This window comes from Polistes canadensis, unplaced genomic scaffold (assembly GCF_001313835.1).
Source record: "Polistes canadensis isolate GaletaPanama2010 unplaced genomic scaffold, ASM131383v1 scaffold_23, whole genome shotgun sequence".
NCBI classification, from domain to species: domain Eukaryota; kingdom Metazoa; phylum Arthropoda; class Insecta; order Hymenoptera; family Vespidae; genus Polistes; species Polistes canadensis.
In genome coordinates this window covers 369,947-393,216 of record NW_014569570.1, presented here as the reverse complement: position 1 = coordinate 393,216, position 23,270 = coordinate 369,947, and the positions used below count along the sequence as shown (strand labels likewise).

The 23,270-nt window shown below is 31.1% G+C and overlaps 1 protein-coding gene across 1 annotated transcript; it reads right to left on the bottom strand.

Moving 5' to 3' along the window:
• Positions 1-285: 285 nt before the first annotated feature.
• LOC106783642 lies at positions 286-20,450 on the bottom strand. The gene is made up of 6 exons (XM_014742353.1): positions 20,369-20,450; positions 6,246-6,340; positions 5,199-5,860; positions 4,897-5,018; positions 1,370-4,641; positions 286-916 (listed from the first exon to the last, which is right to left on the bottom strand). Exons 1-6 carry the CDS (start codon positions 20,385-20,387, stop codon positions 329-331), a joined length of 4,758 nt encoding a protein of 1,585 aa, XP_014597839.1. The 5' UTR covers positions 20,388-20,450; the 3' UTR covers positions 286-328.
• Positions 20,451-23,270: the final 2,820 nt, after the last annotated feature.

The following is a 23,270-nucleotide window of genomic DNA, read 5'->3' as shown; positions in this document are numbered from 1 at the left end:
CGTATAATAAGGCACGATTGTGAATAAACGTATAGGACAACAAATAAAACAAAAAAAAATAAAAAAAAAAAAATGAAAGAAAGAATTAAAATAGATGAGAACAAATATAATAAATCAAAGAAAAAGAAAAATAAATAAAAAAAAAAAAACGAAAAATAAAAATAAATAAAACAAAAACAAATAGAGACATAAACAAAGAAAGTATATTAAAGGATATCGATTGAAAAAATTCATACTTATTTGTTTTTTTTTGTCTCTACGTATTCATTGTGTATCATTATAACGTATTGTTTTTTATCGGACTTATGTTAATTTAAAAATTGTATTTTCATTCGTGACTACGTTGTACGCCTAATAATTTAGCAGCATCGTCGGGTGATGCTTGAAGAACTTTATCGATAAAACTTTTGTCGCGTATACCTAAAAGATTCGAGATCAAATCGTTGTCAGTATTTTCGGATAAATCATTATTTATTGCATTATTATTATGATGATGTTGTTGAGGATTGTTCGCGGTAAGTTTCCCGGCAAATGTTGTTAATTTTTCGTAACTGTTGTATCTCATAAAACCACCCCCACCTGGCGCGGCATCACCGGTTGCAACAGACAACGAAATTCTATCTTGAATTCTCGAATTATTGATATTGGTTGCCATTAAAACTGGTGGTTGCTTTTGTGTACGGGGTGTTATCGTAGGTGGTTGAGTTGGTGAATTTTCTTCGTCACCGCTGGTACCAACGTACATTGTTGAATCGACTGATTCGTGTTTTTTACGATGACGCAGCATGCTATGTTTCAATGTGAATCTACGAAGACAAATGTCACACGAGAATGGCCTTTCCCCTGTATGGGTTCTCATATGACGACGAAGATCTTCGGCTGACCAAAATCTTCTTATACAAAAGGCACAGACTACCTGTTGACGAAAATAAATATTAATATATCATATTTTATCAGTTTAATTGAAAGTGACTTTTAAAAAAGAACAAATACGGTTAGAAATAATTCATCAATTTTACGATACTATTTAATTATATGGATATTCGATTTTTTGCTCTAAATGAAATATTTTGTAAATTCTAACAATATCATGTTTTTTTATCTCCCCTTTTATTTTCTAAGAGAAATCAAATTTGTGTAAGTAGGTTGAAAAAATTGTTACTCGATTATCAACACATTGTGAGAATTCAATTGTAATACTACTTTGTGATATTCGAATTTAACACGTTTATAGTTTATAATTATGCACACTTAAATCTCACATTTTAAAAACAAAACTTTATCCTATTCTTTATAGTTACTCGATAAGTAATGAAATGTTCTTATAGTTATATATAGATACAACAAAAATAATTGATTTTTTACTTACTTTTCTATTACTGTAATCTGGAAATCGGCCTTTTCTTTCCTCCCCATCGCTAAGATGTTGTTGTTGAGGTGGTGGTGGTGGTACTTGATGATCTTCCAACCCATCAATATCCATATCCATAGCACCCTTTGCTACAAGCATCTCGTAAGATTCATTATGATTTATTTTGATGTGTTCTAAACAATCGTGACGATCGGCAAAACCACAATCACAAAGATGACACTTGAATGGTACATCATTAGGACCGGGTGATGATCTCGGTGAAGTTCTTCGTGATCTTGACAATTCATTGTTGGACAACGATGCGTTAGAATTATTTGAATTTTGTTTTTGCGTTTCTGACGGTGATACCTGTTGTTGTTCAGTATTTTCCGATACACTTGACGATCGGCTCTCGTAATCGCTAAGATCATTTTGTTTAGATGATGGTAATGGACTATTTTGCGGTTCTGTAGACGGCGAAACGGATCTCAATTTATTTTTACGCGAGTGTTTGGTAGAACGATGTTTCTTCAAGTTTCCTAACGTTGAGAACGTTGAACTAGGACATTGATTACATTTGTACGGTCTTTCGGGTACATTTCTCATAGAAAATGTATTATTCGTATTGACAACTTGACTCTCAGGTGATGACGAATTTCTAGCTCTTCTTATCTTGTAAGGATTAGTTTTGTGCTTTCTCAATAAGTGTCTATCGCAATTAGATTTGGTGGTGAACAAAAGTGAACAGTATATACATTTAAATGGTTTTTGTCCGGTATGTGTAAGGATGTGTCTTCTGAGGGACGACGTCCATGGAAATGGACGATCACAAAAGGGACACATTACTCTGTTGGGTGCTAAAGAATATGCCGATTTCTTCTTCTTTTTCTTTTTCTTTTTTTTTTTCGAAGAAGCGTTATTAGAATTTCCGGAATTAACTGAATCGGATTTGTCATCGCTTCCGGAATTATTGAAATCGCTCGTAGAAGCGACTAAACCTTCCTCGTCGCTCAAATATTGCGGTTGAAAATGTTGATATTGATGAGAAGCGTTGTCCAATAATTCAGATACGCTGGCAAGATCAGCAGTATTATCCTCTTGTTTGTCTTGAGTAATGTTATCATTACAATTATCCATTTTAAATGTGTGCCTCGAATTACCATCCAAAGTAGTATCATCCGTTTTATCATTGATTGATTGTTCATTACCAGAACTTTGGCCATTTTCATTGGTATTGTTATGTTCCTTAGATTGTTCGTTATTAAATACGTCAGATGAATCTCTTTCTAATATTTCTTCCTTCACAATGATATCCTTATTAGATTCGTTACCTTCCAATTGTCCTCTCAACAAACTCGTGGAACGTTGTTCAGTTTGTTCTTGAGATTCTTGAATCTCCTTATCAATTGGATCTTCATCGATGATCAATTCTTCGTCGGTATCGTTATCCTCCATTTTATTAGCCTTCAATTGTTGCGCCAGAATAGCATATTTCACTTGTTCCGAAATCGAATGTCTACCGGTTGATTCTACTTTCGTTGTTGATGGATCACCTTTGGGTAGTATGCTGGAATAAGATTGTGATGATGATTGTGAATTTGATTGGCCAGAATTTTTCATTATATTTTGATGATTTGCTGGTGGTCTACCTCTAGTTGAATGACCACCCCGTGGTCGTTGACTCCAAAATTCTGGATGCTGTTGTTTTATGTGTCTCTCCATGTTACTTCGTAATGTGAATTTAGCGGAACAGTGTCCACATGAGAATGGTCGTTCGGTACGATATCTTCGTTGTTTTTGTTTAGGCATTAACACGCCATTTTTGATGATCATTTTAACCGAATTCGTTGAAACCGAATTATCAACCTTTTCCCGAGGTGATATAGTCTTATTGGTCATCTTCGTACCGAGCAAATTGGTATAATCATTTTGATCGGTTACCATTTGCGACGGTGCATCATTGGCTTGTGGAAATGCGGGAAAATTATTATTATTTACCGATGGATCAACTAAAGTACCACCGCTGGTTAATTGCAAGCCCCTAGCGAATTCCTTTTGAATTCTATCACTGATGTTTAAGTCTTGTCCAAAAAATTGCGAATTAAACATGTAGGATGATAAAATTCCAGCATTAACGCGATTAGAAATCGATCCCAAATTGCGATAAATGATTTGAGCATTGGCGTAGAAATTTTGTAATGGATTTGTCTGTGAATTACCTTGCGAGGTACTAGGCGAAGTACCCGGTGAAGTATTTTGGCTTGCTTGCAACAAAGCCTGAGTTAAAAATAATTGACTGGTAGAATCGTAAAATTCTCTACGATCGTTGTTAGGATATTCGTTAGATCTCAATGATCCAGCACCGTTTCTTTCCTTAGCCTTCTTGCTCAAATCTAGAACGTCCATGCTAAGATCCAACGGTCCATCTTGATTTAAATTTCCGGTGTTAGATTGGTTAGACATTTTTTTCAAATTAATCGGACTAGCTTGCATTCTTTGGTGCATATCTGATTCGTTATTAATGACTAGAGGGACGCTTTCATTGGATGACCTTGATTCAAGATCATCATCAGCCCTACCACTTTGATCTTGAGATGTGGTAGCTTCTTCCATGGTTCTTGATATAAGACCGGAACCTGGTATACTCGATCTCCCATAAGTATCATTGCTTTCGCAATGATTAACTATCATATTGCGAATAGAAGAAGCTAATTCAGGGCTAGGTAATTTAGCTTCTTCTATTACTCTAATATCACCTTTAGAGTCAACCGGAATTGGCAGATAACGTTGTTGTTGCTGTTGTTGTTGCATCGAATCTTCTCTATCGTTCGGATAAATCAAACTTTTTCTCGCCTCGTCTTTCGTCAATCTAGGTGAATTACCTATATTATCATTCGTCGAGTCTTCATTCGGATGATAAATCAATACACTTTTGATATCTTCTCTTGTTAATTTCCCATGACGATTTCTAACGTGCCTCTCGCAATTTGCTTTAGTTGTAAAAGCGTAATTGCATAACGAACACTCGTATGGCCGATCACCATTGTGAGATCTTAAATGCCTTACAAGTGTGGCCTTATCGGTACTAGTATAAGGGCACATGTTGCAAGGATATGGAACACCTGGTCCTACGCCCATATGAGCACGATTATGTCCTTTCAAAGCCCTCAAATTAGGAAATATCGATGTGCACAATCGGCACGGGAATTCTCCTTTTAATTTCATCTTCCTAAATTCGGCAGCGAATAAATCCTGTGCCTCTTCCTCGTGATATTCGGACGACATCGTTCCTGACGAACCAGAAGAACCAACGCTCGAATTAAATTTAATATTATTATCGGGTGTACTAGCATCCGAACGGGGAAAGTTTTGTAAAATTGGACCGGATGTTACCGACAAAATACTTTCTATATCAGCTAAATCCTTTCCATCTTTTGCCTCGGTCAAAGCAGCTTTATTGTGCAATTCAAGGCCCGCGAAAAAATCATCCCTCTGTGATTCCCCAATATCTATCGGTCTACATTGCAAACTTGACCTACACTTACCACATTCATTTTGGTGTTCTTTCATTGACTTGAAACAAGGAAATGCTCTTGAACATTTGCTGCATTGGAAGTTGGTACCTTCTCCGGATGCCGGTCGGTGCATAGCTTGCTCGCACATAGCCCTAGCAATAGTTGGGAATTTAGACGATGTAAAATCAACAAAAGTTAAATCGTCGAATCCTACTACGGAATTACGTAAATTTCTCGGAGGTATTCCAACGGGATAATCAGAAAAATGTATCATGTATCGGTGTAGGTTTAATACTCGATGATTTTTGAATGATAGGTTACATGGTTCGCACCTTGCCGTGAATTCTGGATGATTTTGTTCCAAGTGTGTTTCCAGGAGACCGCTCGTTGCGAAATCTTGCCTATTGCATACTGGACAATTGTAAGAATTTTGCGTTTCAATGGGCGTACGTTTGATCTCTGTTCTTGAATTATTCAACAAGATCTTATGCTTTCGTGGATTTTCATCTTCCCTGGTGAAAGACGGTGATTTACGTTTGTTCGTTAAATTTTTAGCTAATCTTTCTCTAATCAAGAAATTTGGCGATGTACGTTTAGATATTTCGTTGTTGTTGTGTTCCTCTAATGGTTGCCTTTTAGACGAATTTACCGAATCGTTACTCGTACTTTCTGATTCGGTATAACTTTGCGGCGGTGATCTTTCACCGCGGTGAGCACTTTTAACATGTCTGTTCATATTACCATTCGTTGTGAAAGCTATGTCACAATATTTACACTTGAATGGCCTTTCACGCGAATGTACGAGCACATGACGGTCCAATGAACTTGCCGAACTCAAGACTTTTTGACAAATAGCACAACAGTAATCCTCTTCACCACCGTAATCTGTACTCCTTGGTGAATTATGTTCGCGCAGATGATTCGTCAAATCGTGAGATGTCGGAAGTATTGACGGACAAGCTGGACACGGGTGTGTATTTTCCGGTAAATCGATCTGCAATTAAAACGATTGTTTTTATTATTATTATTATTATTATTTCTTATAATATATATTGTACGTATTTTTTTTTTTTTTTTTTTTTGGTTAAATATTCATTCAATTTTAATCTTAAACGTAACGATGTTTCATTTATATTTATTTCTATCTTTAACTCGTAAAATAATATTATTAATTTCTAACAAAAATTCAATCGGAAAGTTTAAACCAAAAAAAGGGGGATGGATCATTTGAACAATTCGTTTTACGTTTATTCCTAACGAATAATTTTTATCAATTATAGAGAGAATTATTTTTTAATTATTAGTCCTTTCTTTTTCCCTGTTTTTTTTTTATTATTAAAAGTATATATTATAATATATATATAAAAATAGATATTTACACTAGAACTAGGAGATGCTGCATCCGCCTGTATCTCAACCTGTTCCTCTTCGTGTTCCTGTTCTTGTTCTGGATCTGGCTCGCTTTTTACAGTCACTGAAAAACAAAAACAAAAAAGAACAAAATCAAAATTAGAAATCGATAATGGATTTGTTTTTCTTTAAGTAACAACAAACGCGCGCGTTGACTTTATTTTTTATCGAAACTTCTTAGCAAAAAATAAAAAAAGAAAAAAAAGATAAAAAGAGAAAGAGAGAGAGAGAGAGAAAAAAAAACAAGAACATTTTATCTCTTACTTCCTTCAAGAGCATGATTCAAAATCGAATTGAATATGGGAGTTAGTCAAAAGAGGATGTATGTGGCAAAGAAGAACCGCAGATCCTCTCGCATGTGTGTTATTTCGTATGTAAGATGGGGAAGTATCAAAACGACGACACGGTTTTGCTTAGATTTTTTTTTTTCTTTCTTTTTCTTTAACGTTTCATCTTCGCGGGACGAGGAGGAAAACGGATGACATCAATTCCGTCTTCCTTGTACTTTTTTTTTTTTTTTTCTTTTCTTTTCCTTTTTTATTACACTTTTATACAAATCAAATATCTCTTCTTCGATGTTTTTATTATTTTATTTAATATATTGACTCTGTGTGGATCAATTAATAAAAATTTTCCACAAGTTTGAGAAAATTTAATAATTACTCAATTTTGTAAAATTAAATTTACAAGTAAACAAAATTACACATTTTATATATTTAAATAAGAAATATTTTACACAAATTTTCTATTGAAATATTAAAAAAAAAAAGGAAATTAACTTTGAATAATATTTACATATTATTTAACCCTTTAGCATTATTATGTCATATTAGTATGACTCGACGTCAGTTATTATCTCAAGAGATATCGTACACTTGACAAATTACAAAATACAATAACAATGGTGTAAATAAATACGCGTTTGTTCGATCGAATTCATTTTATTCTTTCCTTCGTTTATTTATAAATAATTGACTTATTTATTTTTTAGTACAAATTTTTTACGAAACATTTAAAAGCATTGGGAGCTGTTGCTTGTAAATAAAAACAAAAATAATTGAAATATTAATTCGAAATGCAAAGAGAAGGGGTTTTAATAATTTACGATTTTACACTTGCGTGCGTAGCATTTTCTTTTCGATAGATATTTTTGAAGTTATTATTCTTTTTGCGCGCGTTTTGGAAAGTGAAGTTAGATGCAACCGAAAAATCAACACCACGAAGTTGTCGAATATTTACGATGCGCGGGAAAATTGAAGTTATTTTTGAGGTTATGGAAGTTATATTCGTTTTGGTACGCTAAATAAGTATATTTATGCAGAAATAATCTTATTAAAACGAATGGGGCTAAGGTAGGAAGGAAGGAAGGGAGGGTGGGAGGAGGAAAAAGAAAAACAAGATAAAAAATAAACAACTTATCGATCGATCTGGATCGATTTAACGAAAGATTCGAAAACTCGTTTGGATGTGAATGAGAAAAATACAAAAAAATCCTCCGAGATGAATTGTTGTTTATTAATAAATAATAAATTTTGTTTGAATGAAAACGATAACAATGATAACTTATTTGTTTTGTGAAAATTCTTGAGAAGATATCGATCGAAAACAAATTCGAGTACTACGTGACACGATTAAAAAGGAAAAAGGAAAAAGGAAAAAGAAAAAGGAAAAAGGAAAAAAAGAAAAAAGCACCGGATTTACCGTCGGTGAGCTTCTTGTCGAGCCAAAGAATTGAGTCTTATTGTTAAAAAGTATGTCACCGACAGGACACAAATCCTACGAGGTCCGGAAGCTGTATATATATATATAGATATATATTTGTGTGTGTATTATATGTATATGTATAGGAAACCGAACCGCAGCTGGAGCAAAAAGTGAGATCGAAACTTTTATCAAAGTTTCTCGAACGACGTACAAAGTTATTTTGCTTGCTACCGGAAGAGTTCGTGGTTTTTTTTGTACATTTTTTTTTCTTCTTCTTATTTTTATTTTTATTCTTATTCTTCTATCTTTAACGATCTCGAAATGTCCTATTATCTATCAAAAATATCTTATCGGAATTTTCTTTCTGGGTTATATATATATATTTATTGTTATTATTGTAAAATCTAGTCTTCGGATTATTCGGAATAGAAGAAGAAGAAAAAAAAAAGATCAATTTTGTTGATTCGATAAAGTCATTATTTTCATTTGGGATAAAATACAGATAACTAACTATCTAATTACGAAGAAAAAGAAAGAATAATCCCTCTCAAAAACAACAACAAAAATTCCCCGTTTGAGATAATACGATATTCAATAGATTTACAATGTTTTTGTTTTTTTAAATCGTGACGATACATTTGTTATTTGCGTCAAGAAAAATGAAAAACGAAGTGTCGTTTGCCAAAAAAAAAAAAAATAAAATAATTATTAGATTTTATATATTTTACAATAGAGTAGAAAAAATGTTTAATGAGTTGACACAAAATTATTGGTTAAAATATAATTAAGAAAATGATCCATAATTTCAAATTAATATCTTAACAAATTTCCACATATAATATAAACTCGTGAACACAATACGATCGCGTATTTTTTAATTTTCGAAATTCAAGAGTAAATTAAACAAAGGACGAGGGGAAGGGGTGGTGGTGATTACGACGACGAGAAAAAAAAAATAATATCAACGATTTGAATTTATTACGATACGGGGGACTAAAAGAGAGAAAAAAGAAAAGTGCGCAATAAAAAAAGAGAACAAAAAAAACAAAAAACAAAAAAAAAAAGAAAAAGAAAGGAGGGAAAGACAAAATTCGATCGAAAATATTTTTTATCGCGCATTATTATAACCGAGGAGGAGGAGGAGGTGGTGGTAAACGGTAAGTGTGTCAAGTTAAATGGATATTCGTAATATACGTTAAAAGATAAAGTCGAAAGATAAATCCACGCGTCGATTTTTTGGCGAAAGCAATCATGCGATAACGCATCATCACGTGAAGAGGAAGCTGCTAGAGTATATGTGTATCTCATATACCTGTATTATTATTATTATAATAATAATAATAATTAATAAATATGTATCGTAGCGAAATTGAACATTAAAAACAGTTTTAGTTTATTAATTATTTTATTTTTGGACGAGAGAAATAATTAATTGAATAATAATAATAATAATAAATGAACATTCTTTTTTGTTTGTAATTGACACATGACAAAGATGAGAGAGAGAGAGAGAGAGAGAGAGAGAGAATGATTTCAAAGTCGAGATTGGGGCACGTGTTAAAAAACAAGAAGGAAAGAAAGAAAAAAAAAGGGGGGGAGGGAATAATGAGAACCGATGATGAATCGTTTATTCCTCCCCCTTCTCCTCCATCGTCATGACACCCTTACCCCTTTACGCCCCTACTCCAATTTTAATTTGAAAATGATCAATACGATATTAATTATTATCATTTGCTCTTGAATATCGTGTTACTCGTGACTTTTTATTATACTATTGTAATTGATATAAACGTATACATATTTATATGCGTGCGTGATACGTATGTGGCGCGCGTGTATGATGATGACGATGATGTGTGTGTATGTGTGTGTGTGTGTATGTTTAACCGAAAGGAACCTGCTTCTTCATGGCGCCTCTAACACAGAAACCTGTTCACCATAATACCTGGGAGACTCGTCGAGTGTGCCTGGTGCCGACAGGTGACTTCATTCGCGCACGTAAATCACGCGCGATCGGAACGGAGAAACAAGTTTTTTGTTGGCTTTTTAACGTTCGATTTAACTTGCGGTTTTATTACGTTCGTCGTGCTTGAAATTCTTGATCTACACCTACGATAAATCTTACAATCGGTAAATCCCATCTCGGTAGATTATTCTATTCAAAACTGGTAATGGTGGGTGGTTGATGATGGTGGTGGTGGTGGTTGTGGTGTTGATGGAGAATTTTTAAATACTCTGTTATATTATATTATTATTAAAAATATTATTTATAGAGTTAAGTATATATATTTATAATTGTAAAAGTTATTTATGTATTTGATCAATACCTCCCTTCCGCCCCCTCCTCAGTTGACAGGTGTATTTTAATTATTTTATTTATAGAAGATATGTTACGTGTGTTGTATGTAACATTGTTTTTTTTTAGCAGAAAGAACAATTGTCATATAGATTTTTATTTGATAAATATTATTGTATATATATATTTGTTTTGTTTTTATTAGGGTGAATCAAAAGTTCGTGTGTTTTAAAATTAATATTTCCAAAGTAAATTTTACAAAACCAATCTATTATGCAATTTATAACACAATAAACGCACGAACTTTCGGTTCATTCTATTATTATAAAGTAAAATGATGATTATTATTAATATTAATATTGTAAAATGAAATAAATAAAAATATACAAATTGGAGAGAATAAAATTCTAGATCGGACAAATAAACAATTTCTTGAATAGAAAAAATACGTGTAAATCTCGATAGTTCGCGCAATAATCCGAGAAATCGTGATTCAATAGAGAAAAAAAAAAAGGAAAAAAAAAAGAAACACACGATCGATACCGCGACCAAGCAGTTAATGCGGGGTGGGGTGGGGTTGCGAGGGGGCGGTTAGGTAGAAGTCGATGGAAAAATAGAAATCGCATTTCGTGGTTCAAGGAACGTCGTAACGATTGGTCTCCGGTCTCATCGGGTGATCGTTAGAAATGGAAAGCATGCCGAAGAACTACGTGGATTTCGAAAGGTTTGCCGCCTTTAATGGAACAACACCGAATTTCTCTCTCATCGTAATTTACTCCATGAATTTTCCATTGGAATTACATTTTTTTTTTTTCCTTTTCTTTTCTTTTTCTCCTAACGAGGAAACGTACAAATACTGGAGATAAAGTTGATGAATTTTTTTGTTTTTTTTTTTTTTAAAACAAATTTAATCAAATGGAAAAAAAAATATTCGATAATTTCGTGAGAAGAAAATTATAATATAATTATTATTATATATATATAGATTTTTATCCTTTTTTTTCTTTTTTTTTGTTATCACGTGTTAGAGAAATGTTTTAATTCGCGAGTGTTAATAAGAGACCTTTCTAAGACGTGATATTATTATTATTTTTTTTTTTTTTGTATATCACTCCAATTACGCGTTTATATTATTTGCTGAAATTAAATCCGAGACACTAATTATCTATCCTATCTAACATCGTGCTCAAATATGTAATTACGTTTGATAAAATTCTCTTTTGTCTTGAATATCTTTAACATCAGCAAACAAATTACTGTATTACAGGTTGTATTCGTAATTTCATTAAATAAATACATTTCATTTTAGAATACGCGTTATAAATATTATATATTTGAAAATTGTATATATAAATTAGTAAAACACATTTAAACATTTTATCTGTAATATATTATGATACATGCGTTAATATATACCTTAAAAATTTTGACGAGTATCGAACAACGAGTGTCTAAATAACACACCACTGATCAAAAAAAACACTATACACAATAAAATAAAACGAGATAAAGGTGCCGAGAACAAATAACTTTAAATAACAAATTAAATTTTCATTAAATCTATCGAAAGAGTATACATTGCACTTTAATTCAATAATTTTCCCTTTCGTTAAGTAACTAATTTAAAACAAAAATATCAATAATTAAACAATATCTCCCGAAACTTTCAACAGACATAAATATATTTTAATGGATATAATTACCATAAGGAAGAATGCGATAAAAATAATTTCATCCGAAGAGTCTCGATAGATTTATTCACCACATCCTTATATAAAGTCCACCACCCCCACCCTGTTCTACAATTAACACGAATAAAAACGTCAAAAAAAAAAATTACAAAACGTGTAACAAACAAATGATATTTTAAAAAATCGTTGACATATAAAAGATGAGATAATTAACGTAAACGAAAAGAAAAGAATATTAAAATTAGAAAAATAATAGATTTTAACAGATATAATAACGTGATAAAAATAATTTCATCTTAAAAATTTCGATAGATATTATATTCGCTACACCCTTATATAAAGTCCACCACCCCCACCCTGTTCTACAATTAACACGAATAAAAACGTCAAAAAAAAATTACAAAACGTGTTTAACAAAATAAATGATATTTAAAAAAATCTTTAACAATATTTATAAAAGATGGAGACGAGATCAAACGATAAAGAAAAAGAAAAAAGAGAAAGAAAAAGAATATAAAATAGAAATGAGAGTAACAATGCCACGCCTATATCTGCAATGCACCCTCGAAGACCTCGGAGTTAGGGAGGAGAGAACAAGAGTACGAGAGAACGAGAGAACGAGATAGAAAGAGAAAGAAATATATAGTGAGCCTTGAAGGAAAAAAGGGAGCAGTGTCAGAGAGTCCGATATGTCCGTCCGTCCGGGTTGCTGAGGGCGTACATGCGCACTTCCGTTAGATTCCGTGCCCTCCTACGAATCGCAAGGATGCTGCGCCGAGTAAAATCCGAGAGGTGGGGAGAGATCGGGGGGCGGCGGCGTTCGACTGAAATCCGATTGGTGGTCGGCCCTCATCATCTTTCTCTCTCTTTCTCTTTCTCTCTCTCTCGAAAACTTTTATCTCCTTCTCTTCCCTTTGCCTGCCCCCCTGCGGGCCCCTTGGTCACCCTCCTCCCCCTCCACCCTAACCTAACTGAGCGTTTCTCCCCCGCACCGCACCACCCCCACCCCTCGAACGCTGCGACTATCTCTCTCTCTCTCTCTCTCTCTCTCTTATGTTCGCTCGTTCTCATTTTATCTTTTTCTATCTGCCCCACCCCCCTCCTCTTTGCGATATCCGCCAGTGACGTTCGAGCACACATATACATACACATCATAGATTGTTATACGAGTGTGTATGTATGTGCGTTGGTTGTATGGATGTGGATGTGTGTGTGTAGCAGCAGCTTTTCTCTTTCTCAGCTAACACAGCTTCTTCTCTCTTTCTACCTTTTTTTTTTATTTCTTTCTTTTTTTATCTTTCAACGAAGGAGAGAAAAAGAGAATGCATTCTATAGTACCTTTCTCTTCTATTAAAATTGTAATACCTTCTATTTCCTCGTTCACGTTCTATCCTTCTCTCTCTCTCTATCTATCTATCTATCTTTATCTATCTTTCCATCTTTCTCTCTCTTTCTCTCTCTCACTCTCTCAGTTCTCGGATACACCCACGCAGTCGGGCGAGAGAAGCAAAGATGGCGGTCGGTTAGTGTGTTTCGAGAGTCGTAGCCCTGACAACCTTGGACGCAACCCACTCGTAACAGCCACCCTCTTCTCGAACTCGGCCTATGGGTGACCGCCGCTCTGACACACGCGCTTCACGATCTTCTCTCTCTCTCTCTCTTTCTCTTTTTCTTTCTCTTTTTCTTTCTTTAGTATGCTTGTTCTCTCCCTCTTTCTTTCTATCTTTGACGTATAATGGATTCTCCGATGTAGAAGAGACAATGATAATATGTACATTGGATAAACAATTATTTCAATTATTTATATGTAGTTTTTAATAATATTATTTGAACGAGATTGAAAATAAAATGGTAAATTCATTTGAATTATTTGGTTTTAAAAAATTGATTGATCATTATACTGATATGGATTTTTCTTTTTTCTTATTCAATATATTTAGGTATATGTAATTGTAAATATTATAATCGTTCTTAGAAATAGTAATAAAAAAAAAGATATTATAATAGGACAAAGTTCTAATAAAATGAGGAAGAAGATGATGAAGTAATTGTAAATCAAGTTGAACTATTTGGTTGAGAAAATTGATCATCATTTTACATAAGTGTTGTATCGTTTTATTTAATATATTTATATATATTTATCTTTTTCTATTTCTCAACGTATAATAAAATATTGTATGTGAAAGACAAAAAAATAGATAGATAAATAGGATAGAAATTATTTACGCGTGATGAAATTTATTCCATTGAAAATATTACAAATATTTTCTTTAATTATCATTATTATTATCTGAACGAGAAAATGAGAATAAAAAATTGTAAATCAGGTTTAAAAAATCGATCATCATAGGTATCATTTAATTCAATATATTATACATTTCTTTCTTTTTATATTAGTATTATCGATTTGAGATTAAATATATAAAACGATAGAGAGATTAGATGAAATTTCTTTTTTTTTTGGTCAAGTGTGTCACAGAATTGATTTTAATCGCTGAATAAAAAAAAAAAAAAAATAAAAAAAGAGTGAAAGTTCTTTACTGCGACTGTGAAATCATTTTGAGAATTAAATAAGATATATCTTATTTTGATCAAAATCAAAATTGATTGCAGAGTTTAAGTGAGAGAGAAAGAGAGAGAGAGAGAGAGAGAGAGAGAAATAGAGAAATGAAGAAAAAAAAAATCAGAAAAAAAAGTCGTCTTTATCTTATTCTATCGAAGCCACGTCACGAACTCCTGCGTGACGAGGCTCCTTGATTGTAAAGCTAGGATCTTTTTGCGAGTAATTATTTTTATCGTTGAAAATCGCGAAGAAGAAGAAAAAGAAAAAGAAGAAGAAGAAGAAAAGATTCCTAAGGTATAAATTGAATAAATGTCTACATTTTTTTCGATAATACAATTTTTGTATGTATATACATTAATATATACAATGAATATAATTTTGAGATAGAAATTTTTGGTTGCTTTTAAATTGAAAATAAAAGTTACGAAAGTATTGCAATATATGAGATAATTTTATAAAGATTTATCTCTGATTTCTATTTTATTCTTTTTTTATCTTGTCGTTTTTTAAGAATAGAAACGAAAAATATAATATAATACGTAAAGTTATTTGGAAAATAATTTTCCAACGTGTTAGGAAATAATGATTAAGATATTAGAATATTTCTTTGAGTATAATTCCTATATTTTAAAATATATATATATAAAGAAATATAGAAACATGCGGGATAATATTATTTTCCTTAAGTTACAAAATCAAAGTTAAGAGAACGATTAGAGGATTTCATTTTTAAATTGATAATACAGATACGAAGAGAAAAGTATAATAACATTCTACCCAAGAGATGATATTTCAAACAAATATTTCTAACGAAAATTCATAATCACTCGATTATGGATTAATAATCAACGAAATGTATGATAATACTTTCAACGAAATATAATTTATCTATACATATATATATTATAAACTTTTCTCCGATAATACGAGAAAAAAATTCTTTAATTAATAATAGATTAATGAAACATTTGCATTGAATTATTTTGATTGAATTTAAAATAAGAATAAAATAGATAGAATAATGATTCGTTCTTACGTTGGTATAAAACAATGAAGAAAAAAAAATATCAGTAAGAAAGAAGAAGAAGAAGAAAAAAAAAAGAGAACAAAGGAATTGGAATGAAACTTTACAGTATTGTATATACAGAGTTATGGGTGATAGAGGGTAGAAGGAAAGATGTCGGACAAAGTATCCCTCTCGTATACGTGGCCCAACCGAGTGTTTCCGAATGTACCTCGTTCCCGTTGTCATACCTACCTTTAACCTACCTCCTCCACACCTGTCGTTAACGTGTATAGATCGTAGCCGTTGTGTGCGGCCATCTCTATTCACTATCTATGCACACACACACACACACACACAAATTTTCTAACGAATACAATTCTTTTACCAATAGATACCACTATTTGACATTTTCAAATTAATCAAAATTATTCGTTATATATTCAAAATAAAAATTACACATCGTCCCTGTTATATATTTTTTCTAATCGATCAATTTGTATAATACTAATTTGAATATTTCATTTCAAATTAAATATTAAACGAATAAAACGATAATATTTGTTTGTAGATACAAAATAATATCGATTTATTTTCTATTATTATTATATTATTATTTTGGATATATATCATTTTTATTCGATGCATGTGATTTGATAAATAAACAAAAATTATTTAATAATTTTGATATTATATAAAATAATATACAATATACATTATTTAATAATTTTGATATTATATAAAATAATATACAATATATAATAAATATCTTATATATTATATATATATATAAGAAAAGGAAATTATGATTATATCAAAGAATCTAATGATAATTTCAATGATATTCGATAATTATAGTTAAAAATGACGTTTAGTGAAATAATATCTATTATCGATCGAAACGATCGATTAAACGACACGAGGTTAGATGAAATAAACGTGTATAAGAAATAAAAATAAATGTAAAAGAATGAGAAGAAAGAAAGAAAGAAAGAATGACGACGACGTACTTTTCTAATCTGTTATAGTCGGCAAAATATTTCAACGAAATTCTCTCTCTGTTACTCTTCTTATAGAATTTTCTTATCGATTATATATTCTCTCACGCGATGTTAAAGAAAGAAAACGATAGAAAAAGAGACAGAAAGAAAAGAAAGAAAGAGAAAGAGAGAGAGAGAGATAACATAAGTAGATTTTAATTACAAACAAATTAAAAATGAATGAAAGTAAATGTTCCAAATTTTCAATTATCAAACGAAACCATAATGTTACCCATCTAATCGTTCTTAAATCGTTTATCAAAATGATGATTCGTAATCTTCGTGGTTTTACCTTCGTGGTAATATACCTTACGTCGTTAAATCGTCCGATCAGATTATCTTCATAACTTATCGAGTCTCAACATTCCAATGTGCGGATCAATTTCTCGAGAACAGAGATACGATTACCTTGCAAACCGAATCGAATCGAATCGAATCAAATCCGAACGAAACCGAACTGAACTAAACGCGTTTACTACGCACGTTCATTTTCATTATTTCACATATATTATATCTATATATATATGTATATATCTTATTTTATTTTATTTTATCACAAAGTATTATCTATCTATCTAAAAATTTGATTACAAAATCATTCAGTGTTGTGTTCACGAGTGTAATGATGACAAATATATATATTAAAAAAAAAAAACGAAAGAAAGTGTTAAAAGGGATTAAAAAAGATGTGACACGAAGGTGTTCTTCGTATGTGAAAAATGAAAAAGAAAATAAAAATCAAATAACATTAGAGAAAGAGAGATATTAGGAAGAGAAAACATTTCGGTGAATAGGAAACAACATTAGTGATCGATGAATTCTTACTATTTCGAAATATTTGGAAAAAAAGATAAGGAAGGGGAAAAACATAAAGGGTCCTTATCTCTGTTGACTTTTGTGCTCACGTATTTTTTCTTTCTCTCTCTCTTTATTTCTTTTCTATTCCTATCTTTCTATTGTTGTTTTTTTTCTTACTCTTACAGTTAATGACCATCGAAAGATTAGAAGCAAAGGTAAATAACTGAAACGATGATTCGACTAAGAGACATCGGTCAAAGAAATACGTTTCGTTATTTTTACATTTACATTTTTTACCCTCGATCCCATCTCCCAATTCTCTATACAAACAATATCTACAAAAAAACAATAACACAATAGCAATGACGATACCAAATGGGTTTCCCTTTTTTTATTTTTTTCTTCCCACCTAAAGTATCTTCCGTTAATCGACTTTGGACTTTACATTTATCTACAATCTTTATTCTTAACTTTTGTTCTCTTCTTCTTATTCTTCTTAAGATTATTTCTTAATTTTTTGTATTTATTTAATTATTTATTTATTTGATTTCAATATAATGGAATATAAGATTAAAATGTATCATCTTTCTTAACGAGAATGATCAATTATAAAGTTCATGTCAATTAACGAGAAACCGTAAACGTTTATATAAATGTTTTTCTTATTCATAGATAAAAAAAAACACACACGCACGCACACACATGTATATATTTTCTTTTTTTCATATCGAATTCAAATTTAAAATAAAAGAAAAAATACACCTTCGTTATTTTAGAAAGAAATTTTCAATCGAACGTAAGATGAAAGTTTAAATATTATCTTTTAAATCGTATTGTGGTAAATCGAACGATCTAATTCCAACTTGTTAAGTAATTATCTTTAAAGAATTTCAGGATTGATCTTTTTTTTACAATTTTATTTTAACACTAAAAGCTCGCGGTCAAATGATCGCAGCAGCTTGTAATACGTAATGATGCGATAATTCGTAAAAAAAAAAGTTTTGTAATTTTATAAAACTCACACCGAACGTATTTATATAAAAATCGTTTTGTAAATAAAATCAAATGATTTTTCTAATACTATCCAATTAATCGAAATTTCATTCTTATATTAAAATACGAGCCGTTCATTGTACAAATCGATTAACTCGACTTAATGAAAAATCTTTTTACATTAATACAAATTTTACCAAACACAAAAGTTTAACACCGTTAAACGACCAAATTTTCTTTTTACCTATTGAATAATAAATAATTCATTTCAGAGATCATTTTTTTGATTAACTTGTTGAGTAATTAAGTGCAGTAATGCAACTTACAAATGCACCTACCAAGCGCTTCTTTTTTTTATTCCAACAAAATTGATTTGAATGTATATTATAAAAAGAATTTGAAAAATCAATGCACATTATTATATCATCGCATTTCCATACTTATCGTTTAATGAAGTTAATCGATTTGTACAATGTGAACGACTCATATACTTATATATATTATTTTATTATTTATCTAAAATAATCTCATTCCAATCGTGCATAATAAAGAATAATATAAGTATACACGAAATATCGGTAAGTTTAGTATTAATTATAAGATGAAAGGGAATAGTTTGACAGAGAAGGGTGGTGGTGGTGGTATGGGTGGTCTTTTCCAAATTAAAATGAAATATAATAAATATTAATAATAAGAATAAATATATAGATAATAAATTTGTTTATCAGAGAGAAATTGGACATTATAAAGAACTTGAATCAAATATCAATTGATCAATTGATCAAAATAAAGTTCTAATTCTTTATAATATCCAATTTCCCTATCAAACAAATTTATTAATAATTCAATGAATTATTTCTCTCGTCTCACCAAAAACTAAAATTATTAATAAATAAGTATCGTAGGGAAATTTGTACATTCAAAAGAACTAGAACTTCGTTTTGATTAATTGAACTTCTTCAGCAACTTAATCTCTAAAGTTCAGCATCTTTTTTAAACAGACATACATTTTTGTAATATTCAAAACACTAAACATCTAAACTTCCTTATCTCTTGATCCGTTATTAATAATTTAATTTTTTAAACGAGAGAAATAACTAATTATATATAGATAATGATTAACGTAACATGCTGATGCTGATGCTGATGATGCTGATGATGATTAAAATAAGGAGAAGGAAGAAAACGGTCCTTACGGGATCTTAGATCGTGCAGGGAACATACACGTATGACATTGACCGAGTCGCCTAAGCGCACGTACGAATTCAAAGGCCGGAGGTCGTTGTTGCAAGACGCTAACAATGGGATATTTATTCACGGCTCGTAGTAGACTACGAACGTTGTGTTTGTGGTAGTGATGGTGATGGTGATGGGTGTGCACAACGTGGCGCCCCGTTGATTCCAATTAATTAATCGAGAATAATCCCAACCACCCACTTTACCCTCCCCCCTCCCCCCTCCTCATATAAACTACCTTCCATTTAATTTTTCCACTGTTTAACGCATCGAGAAAAGAAAATTATTCGATTAATTACTTCTTGATTTTCTTTATAGGATTTCAATAATCTGAAGGATACGCAAAAAGATATAAAAAAATAAGAAAAGGGTTTCATTGAAATGAAAGAGTTATAATCAAGGTTGTTAATAAAACACGTAGAGATATTGTATGGATATATAATAAATGTATACATACACACATATATATGCGTGCGTATGCTGATGATGATGATGATGATGATGATGGAAGAAACTATCGTCGTTGTGTGAATCGATCGTTATACGAGATACGTACGACCTCCCGGTTGTTTAATTATTATCATAGTATACGTGACATTATGCATTTGGTGAAATAAAATGATAGAGAGAGAGAGATTGGTTATAGAGAATAAAAAAGATAGGATAATAATTAAATAATTGTAATAATTCAGAACGGAGAGGTGTGTCTGTGTGTGTGTGTATATATATATATATATATATATATATATATATATCAGTTTGGCTTACCTTTTGTAGAATAATCCATCCTTTTCTAATGACGAAGATACGAGATTCAAAGTCCGAATAAAATGATATTTTGTTGTTGTTGTTGTTGTTCTTCTTCTTCTTCGTATTTAATGTGAGAATAATTTTGTCTTCCTTGTATGCAGATGATTCGAAAGAAGAAGAAGAAGAAGAAGAAGAAGTAGGCTTCACACCATCGGTACCACCGTGTCCGTAAAATCGATAAATTTACTGTTTACTATCGATAACTCAATATAACAGTGAAATACGTGGAGGTCTTATTAATCTTCCTATTCGTATGTTCTAATTTATATATATTATATATATGTATATGTATATATATATATATATATACATATATATGTTTGTTTTCTATTTGGTATGAAGCAGCCAGTTGAATTTGATTTTGTTGTTTGTTATATTTTGTCAATAGTCAGGAAAATAGTTTTTTTTTCCAATTAATAACGTTCGCCACCTAATCCAAATGTATACGAGCAGCATCACACGAATACACTGAACCAATCAACCAACACACTATATTATCTATCTATCTTCTTTTTTTTGTTTTGTGTTTTTCTATTAGTCCCTTTTCGTTAAACACTTTTATATTATCTCCCCATGCGTCTTACTTTTTTTTATTATTTATTTGTATTATTCTATAATAGTTTGTTAAAACCGACACGAGTCTCAAGGAAGACATGTATAACTATTTTAATTCACACATGTACATGTATATATATATACACGATAAACAACGATAAACGTGAAGGCAAGTTGATGAACAATTTTGAACTTAAATATATATATATATATATTTAATCAGTCTCACTATATAACACATACACATATACACCCGTAAATATATACATATATATATTACACGTAGCCCGAAAAAAATTATATGAACAAATGATAAATCGTATCATATATATATATATATAAATATCCCGTATATTGTTTTCTCTGAACGATGTGATTATGATGATTCCATATACACAAAAATAAATCACACAAATTTACACACACGCGCGCGCACGAGCACAAAATATTGTTAATGCACGGGGGATGAAGAAAAAATATAATAATAATAATAATATTAACGAGAGATTGTGAAAATACAACACCGATGAGGGAGCCTCTTAAACCTGTAACAACTCTCCACTGAGAAGTCACGACGTATTCTGACAATTTCTCAGCTCGTGCAAGCCTCTTCTCATCATCCCTCTTCTTCTTCCCCCACCACTAATCCAAACCAACACATTACGACCACCCCCACCGCCACCGCCCTCACCCCCACCACCAACACTGTCAGCGCAGAGAGCACACCCGTCCCACTCTTTCTTTCCCCATCATCATCATCATCATCCCCTCTCTCTCTCTCTCTCTCTGTTTCTCTCTCTTTCTCTCTCTTTCTCTCTTTCTTTCTCATTCCCGTTTTTCCTTCCTCTCAACACACGTTGCTGCTGCTGCTACTCTCTTACGGTCATCCCCACCCTTTCACCTGCCGCTGCTACAAACCGTATACGTGTGTATGTGTATATGTATTTTACTCTTCGTCGATTATTAATTCCTTCTCTTACTCTCTTTTCCTCAATCTTTCTCTCTTTCTTTTTGTTTTTTTTTTTCTTTTGTCATCTTTCTTTAGGTGAGGAGGGAATTTTTTATTTAATAATTTTCTTTTTCTTTTTTATAGTTTTATTCTATAATAGTAATAATTGTTATTAGTTTTTTCTTCTATCATTTTCTTTCGATTAATATTTTATTATTTGATTTGTTTTTTTTTTTAGGATTGTTAGATATGTGTTTCTCGAATGTGAAACAAATATATTAGTTAATATGTAACGTATTACAATTGATTATATTAATATTTGCAATATAACAATTTTATAAGATACTGACCTATGTAAATTGATTAAAGTCTTAAAGAGTGTGAGTGGATATTAGTTTATGGTTTACTTTAAATGAATTTTAACGATAAGTAATTAAACGTACTCTTCTTCTTATTCTCTCTTTCTCTTATAGATAATATTATTTATTTATTATTCTCTTGTGTTTTTTTGTCAATTAGAATTAATATGAGATTTTTCAAGAAAATAAATTCCACTTGAAAGTAAACGTATTAAAAATCTTTCTCTTACATTTTCTATTATCTTATCTCTCGTATATTTTTTTGTAATCATTAACGATGTACTCTTCTTCTTCTCTCTCTCTCTCTCTCTCTTTTACTTTCTTTTACAATTAATATTATTTATTTAATTTTCTTTATTTGTCAATTAAAATTTAATATGAGATTTTCATAAATGCCATTTACGAACGGCTTACGAATCTTTTTATATTTTTCTCTTACATTATTTATTATTATTATATATATAAGAGATATAATAATATAATATAATAATATAACTAACTTAATATATATAGTAATATTATATATATAATATAACTATATATATTAACTATAAGATATAACTATATATATATTAACTTCTCTTTCTTTTATAGTTAATAAATATCGTTCATTTAATTGTCTTCTTACTCTTTTTTTTCTTTCAAAACTATTTACTTAACTTCTTTTATCTTTCGATCGAACGTTTTCCCTTTATCTTCTCTTTCCTTTCTTTCGAAATATTTTCTCATTTAATTCCCACTACTAAATTAACGAGTTTACTATCTATTCAGACTCCGTACCTATGCCAAATGTAATGTCTATACTATCTTCTTCGTTCCAGTCTTCGTCATCGTCCCCTATGTCATCATCATCATTTTCTACCACTACCAATCCGATGCAAGGACACTTCAAACGTTTCTTTTCTCTTTCTCTTTCTCTTTCTTTATCTTTTCTTCTCATTATATATTCTTCAACTTATTATTAACAACTATGTTCATTTATATTTCAAAATGAAAA